The 6,638-nt window shown below is 36.6% G+C and overlaps 1 protein-coding gene across 2 annotated transcripts; it reads left to right on the top strand.

Annotated features, from left to right (window-relative positions):
* The first annotated feature begins 1,625 nt into the window (after positions 1-1,625).
* LOC132154320 (B-cell lymphoma/leukemia 10-like) lies at positions 1,626-5,728 on the top strand. 2 transcript variants are annotated; one of them, XM_059562865.1, is made up of 3 exons: positions 1,626-1,901; positions 4,211-4,499; positions 5,235-5,728. In XM_059562865.1, the coding sequence occupies exons 1-3, from the start codon at positions 1,851-1,853 to the stop codon at positions 5,633-5,635; spliced, it is 741 nt and encodes a 246-aa protein (XP_059418848.1). In that variant the 5' UTR covers positions 1,626-1,850; the 3' UTR covers positions 5,636-5,728. The 2 variants fall into 2 exon arrangements, with proteins under 2 accessions (XP_059418848.1, XP_059418847.1); XM_059562864.1 differs by having other exon boundaries at positions 1,628-1,901; positions 5,232-5,728.
* The last annotated feature ends 910 nt before the right edge of the window (positions 5,729-6,638 follow it).

The raw sequence follows: 6,638 nt of genomic DNA, 5'->3' as shown, positions 1-6,638 counted from the left end.
TCCAAACACAAAAAAGCTTGTAATGCTTTGTAATTGTAATTTTGGGGTGGAGTATCACTTTAAATTATTTAATATAATTACTTAAAATCTCAGGGGGTTCTTACAGTAAATCATATAGGCCAAAGGGATTCGGCTGACAAGAAATAGCAAAAAAAATCCCAGTCCTAAGTGATTATTTGAATTGTTAATTTGTTATCATAGGTGGCTACGGATTCAATTATGTGCATGTTTGCTCAAATATATAAGCAAACACTGACGCAATGGAGTTCATGCATATGATAATAAGGTGCTGAACTGTAATTACCCTACTTAACCACACTTGAATACAAGTCCTTGAATATTTGCAGATATACTTCCTGAACATTTCAGCCGTAATTCTAAAATCTTCACTATCCAGTGCCAAAATAAACCAAATGAGCAAAGTTCAAGGAATGATAAAATAATTTTAAGTGCTAAACGTACCCCAACACTATCACAAGAGCCACTAATGAGTAACAAGCTAGTAATGAATAGGATATTACAATTCAGAAATGATCATTAGTGCTATTAGTAAGATTAGACATGATGTGGAGATTGATTGATTGATTGCAACAGCAGTCTATGAGATGATGGTGAAAAAAAAAACTAAAAAACTAAAAAAAAAAAAAAAAACCTAACAAAAAAAAAAAAACCTTGCATTAAATCACAGCCCAGCAGGTGGAGCCCATTGTCTTCTGGTCAGCTCTGTTTATAGGTATGATTTTTGCATTGTGTCATTTCTGAACTATTCCAACTAAACATAGTTTATACAGTGCAATTAGAATTAAAATAAAGCACCATAACATGTATGCTATCCTGTAAAAAAAAGTAAAAATGAATTGAACATGCTGAAAGAGACAATTAACAGTGTATGTAAATGATAAAGACATTATTGACATTCCTGATGAACTGATGATTTTGCAGCTATGCTGGGTGTTATCAAATATTTTCTTTTATCTGTTTCTATATTCTTTACCTTTTGTGTTTTACCCCAAGACGCAATCTTTGATAACATGATAACAACTTACCCTAAAGCAAACCCTATAGTAATTGCAAGTTGTTAATATTACTCAGTACTTAACTGAAACAGAAGAATTTTAAGGTGTCCTTGTTACACGTTACATGTATTTACTATTATAATAACATTTAATTATGCATAGTTACATGCAAGTAACCCTGGTCCTAACCCTAAAAATATACAAAGTAAGGCCTACGTGTAGGCTAGTTAATTAATATTACTCAGTACTTATATGCATAACAAGGACAACCTAACTGCCCTATAGCGAGTATGTACATAAAAAGGAATAAAGAGAAGTGTGCCAAACCGTTCATAAGTGTCAAAGAAATGCTCCAGTTATTCTCCATGGGTCTCATCATCCTGATGTGCAAAAAACCGCAAAGAAATGCAGATGTTGAAGTGACATGCTGATGTTGCTGCCCATAAACAGTTCTGCCATTCACTTCCATCTGAGCTTACTGAAATGTAGCAAAGTAACTCGAAATAAAAACGCATTTAAAGTAAAGAAACGCTGCTTCAGTTGTGCTTTACTCCTCTGTAAAGCGCTGTACTGATGATGATGATGATGATGAGTGATGCGCTGCATTGTGACGTCAGTGTGCAGCAAATAAGGAAGTCTGAGATCCGGTAGTTCCCCTTAACTTTAAGAGAACTATTAGACAGTTCGCTCAAAAACCAGTTAGGGCTTCGCCATCGCATGTTAATGAAACTCCAGTCTTTTCATGCTTTCCTAGTCTTTAATGTTGAGTTAGTAGTGATTTTTTCTGACCGGAACTGGTAGAAAATTCAAAAAAGGTGACAAACAGACCGCAGGATGGATGTCACTCACCTGACGGAGGACGAAATGGCCGATATAAAGAAGGAAGTAAGTATCTTGTGTATGAAGGTGTGTTAAACAGATCCGAAATGCCACGAGTCTGTGAACATGTTGGTGTCTTTTCCAGCAAAATCGCTGTGTTGAGGTGGAAGTGAAAGTAGTGGCAGCTCACTGGTGAGCCAAAGATGAAAGACTTCTAGCTCTTTACTTACCGCAGAGTTCGCTTCTGGATAGTGGATCATCTATAAAAATAAATACATTTAAAAGAGGGCTACGCGATATCATATAACCTAGAGATTAGATAGATTTTTGACATCATAGTTAAAGTTAATGGTTAAGTTATTTCTACGAGTATTTATCCTTCTTCTCTTTAAAAATAAATAGTATTGCCAGAAAGGTTCTTTTAAGGTATGATTAGAAAGGCTTCATATCATATGACTAAGGTCTATTAAATTATATGCTATGCAATATGATGTTAAATAAACAAAACGTACAGTCTGTTAAAATAAACACTTGTGTACTAGATTAGCTTAATAAAGTCCGCATGAAACATAAGTTGTTATCATCTTTTGTTCACAGTTGCCAACTCTCGCGAGATATATAAGCTCCCGCAGTTTCAAAAACAAGCCCAATATTATTTGATTAATGATGATCGTCAATAATATCAATTATTTATTACCTATAAATGAGTCTGCAACATATTAAACTGAAACTACTCTTTTATTTGAAAAGCAAAAATAAGTTATTTTTTACAGAAATTAGCAAAGTGCGGCAAAGCGGCAGGCGTGCACTATCCCCTCATCTCTGATCAGCTGTGAGAAGAATACGATTGGAGAGATGGAAAAGGTGAAAGAGACAAGAGCTTTAAAAGTCACATATTTATAGCCAAATAAAACATATTCAAACCAAATGTAGATAATGTGTTAGTATACGGCCTACTTCTTGTTTATTATAGCCTGGGATAATTAACAGACATTACAAAAGCATTTTAAAATTAAAAATGAAGAAACGCCTCCGACTCCTCTATAATTACATCTAAAGTACTATCATGGCTTGGATTACAGTGCCACGCATCTTCATGTTGAACAAGATTTTTCCCCAAGATTTTTCCCCAATTTTTTTTGGGGGGGGGGGGGGGTGTTTGATGAATTGCACTGATTGACAGACAGAGTGTCAATCAATGCACTTGGAATATGGCGAACATAAATGTAAAGAAAACTTTTTTCACACAACTTCACACACACACAAAAAAACGAACAGCGCATATTATAAGCGGACTTGGCAACTCCGCTTTAGTTCTCTATTCTCCTAAGATTAAAAAAATGGACTTGACTTCATTTTGTGCAAGGTGAAATGATTGGACCGTTGTCGTTTCATATTACTGTGACCTCATGTGAGTGACAGATTCAAAAGTAGACAGATACAAACATAGTCCGAAACAGCAAGACAAAGTGGAAAATCCACGCCAGACAGTCATTCAGGTTATAACAAGACTAGTCTGAAAACTAGAACTGGGAACTGGCTCCGTGATGTAGCTATCGCTAACACAGTGATACGCTAAACATTACTCAGCAGTGAGAGAGATGAAGTCTATTACTTATGTAGGGTGTGTGATTGGCAGCAGCTGTGTGTGTAATCAGTGCAATGGATGCTGGGATATGTAGTCCGGGATGACATGCAACAGTTTGTGTGGTGTGAGAGTTAATGTAACGGAAGGGTGACCTCTGGTGGCAATCGGATGTAAGTCTACGGACAGTCTTCATGAAAACTGTATATCTCAAAATTCTGCGTTTATATTTCACAATTCAGACTTTGTTTCTGCGCAGATCTGAGCTTGCATCTCACTTTTCTGAGTTTATAATTCACAGTTCTGACTCTCTACTGAATTCTGCGTTTTTGTTTCCGCTATGAAATAAAGAATAAAAAGGTAGGCTAATTGTGACTCTTTATCTCACAATTCTCACATTTGTCTTGCCATTGTGAGTTATTTAACTCACAACTTCTCAGAATTAGAAGTTTAGTTTATTCCGATTGCAATTGTGAGTTAAAGCCCTGCAAATTTTACTTAATATATATACACTAAATTGCTAAACAAAATAAGTTGCAATTACATTTTTTATTTTTTATCCTGTAGTGGAAACTGGCTTCCATAGAAAACTGCTCACCAGCAAAGAACTTGCTCTTAAAACTCCTTGCTTTGACTAGTGCATTACACGCATGTCAACCACAACACTTCTGCAACATGCAGCTTGTGGGCAGCACCAATCTATTTTTGCAATTACTTTTGTTTGTCTCAGAAATAGTACTTCATGAATATCATTTAAATATTCCCTTTTGGTTTTTCTTTTTCACTGTAGGCCATAGACAGGTTACGGCCATACCTGGTGGATAAGATCATCGCCGAGCGGCACTTTGATTACTTGCGCTCGAAGAAAATCCTGACCAGAGAGGACACAGAAGAGATCAGCTGCAGAACCACGAGAGGGAGACGCACCAGCAAGCTGCTGGATATACTCGCAGAAAACCCTCGGGGTCTAGACGTGCTCATTGAGTCCATCAAATGGGGCCGAACTCTCAACTTCATCATCGCAAAGATCACTGATGAGGTGCAGCGCGTGAAAAATGAGCGACTGGAAGCTTTAAAAGGTAAAGAGGAATGGTAAAACACTTTAGCTTTGGGGACAATTGTGGCTATTAACAAGTTGTTTATTAGCATGCATGTGACTAGTAGTTTGGCTGTTTATTAGTACTTATAAAGTACATATTAATGTCTAATTCTGCATGACCATATTCTGGATCCCTAAACTTAACAACTATCTTACTAACTATTAATAAGCATCAAATCAGGAGGTTTTTTTTTTTGAGGCAAAAGACTACTAGTTAGTTAATAGTTAGAATTGGTCTCCAAACTAAAGTGTGATATATTATTTGTGATATAAGTTATGTGTATGTGAGATAATATTTAAAGGGGTCACCTCATGAAATCTGATGCTGATTTCAAATTTTACTTTATTATTTATTCATTTAATTACCTTTAAGTCTCAAATGGCTAACATTATTTTTAACATTAAACCATCCACTTGTTCTTCAAAAGACTTAAACCTGCTGTCTGGACTCAAAATCTCAAACCGTTTTGGACCCCATTTACACCTGTATTTAACATTTGAGATTGGATCAACCAAATCATATTTTAACATCCAGATGTAAACAAGGCCAGATCTACTCCTAATACAGCAGAGAGTGTGAGCTTTGCGGCGTTTAGAACTGACTTCTATATGCTTAAAAAGATAAGCTGATGATAAAGCTAAACAATGGGTTAAAAAAGATCTGCCCTTGATTTTCTGGCCATATAGTTTCTAATATGTTCTTGTATTGCAGCAGGGTCCTCAGCTAATTCAGGTTATTCAATCACAAAAGGAGCAACCAATGACTTCTCCAAAATGGACTCGGACTACGACAAGTATTCCACTATATGCTATCATCCCGAAGGGGAAGGAAGTCAGTCGTCCTTGGTGGCCACGGGATCCTTTAACCTGCGTTATGGCTCGGGTCGAGTGAACGAGGCTCTGTCGGTCTGTGGAGGGACTGGCAGCATGAACGTGTCCTCCACCGTCTCATCAAGCCTGCCTAAACCTGGAGACCCCGGAGCTCCGCCGCTGCCCGAGGAGCCGGATCTAGACGACCAGGATCTAGACGCTGCTGTTTGTGGAAGTACAGGAAGTAGCGGAGATGCTAACATCCAGCCGCTGCGCTCACGTTCTCTGTCTCCGCACATGCCATAGTGCAAACCTACAACACAGTCACTCAAAGTGAGCGATTCAGAACATTCTCTACAACAGTTGTCTCTCACAAGCATCCTCACACTGTAAAATAATAATAATAATTATAATTTCTCATGCTTGTTAAATTTGTGTTATTAAATTGAGTCATTTGGTTTCTTCTTCTTACTTTAACTGTATCCAGTCTACTGAAATATGTACAAGTTGGTAACACTTTACTTGAAGCGTTATGAAGGTGTATGTATAATGCATTATAAAGTTTTTTATAATCTACAATTGCAATGCATTGCATCTTTTCATAAATAATCGTGATCAAATGCATTCTAATATATAAGGTTTGTTTGTCATGTGTTCTAATGCTTTTGATTTTATAAATCTGTAACGAATAGATATCATAACTGTGGTTACAGTTATTCATGAGATCATACAATGCATTATATGGTGCATAATGCATTTATATACATTACATTTATAGTGCTTTTAGTAAATACTTAATACTGAAACTGGGCAGTGGATTTTTAGTCTCCTGCATGTTTTGCATAAAGGGCTGGAAGAGTAAAATGTGTTAGTCTGAGTAAAGGGAAAACCCTGTTGGTGTTTAATGCTATTGTGTTTGACATTTAAAGAGTTTCTAGATTGTGTTTTTGTGGTTACCATTGTGCCGAAGAGTGCAGCTTGTGGTGAAGTTGTGGGTGGATCCATGATTTAAGTTTATAGTATGTTGTTCCACTCGGTGATGTTCATTGCAAACATTTGCTATGCTGACTACAGGAAATGTTTTTAGTGTACGGTAAAAATCAAGAGTTCATATTACTCGCTTTTACAAGTAAATAGTTGTGTAACGTATTGACAAATGTTAGGTAGACTTCACCTTATTTACTGTGTTATAGCTGATAAATGTATGTATAGCTTTGGGTGGATTTTACATGGGATTAAATCTACTCAAACAAACCAGTTTCATTCTAGAGATCAGATTAACCTTCACTCTTTGAAGAGCAGTCTGAAT

The sequence above is a fragment of the Carassius carassius genome, chromosome 12, assembly GCF_963082965.1.
Source record: "Carassius carassius chromosome 12, fCarCar2.1, whole genome shotgun sequence".
In the NCBI taxonomy this organism is placed as follows: domain Eukaryota; kingdom Metazoa; phylum Chordata; class Actinopteri; order Cypriniformes; family Cyprinidae; genus Carassius; species Carassius carassius.
The sequence above is the reverse complement of the archived record's forward strand: the minus strand, read 5'-3'. Positions and strand labels throughout refer to the sequence as shown.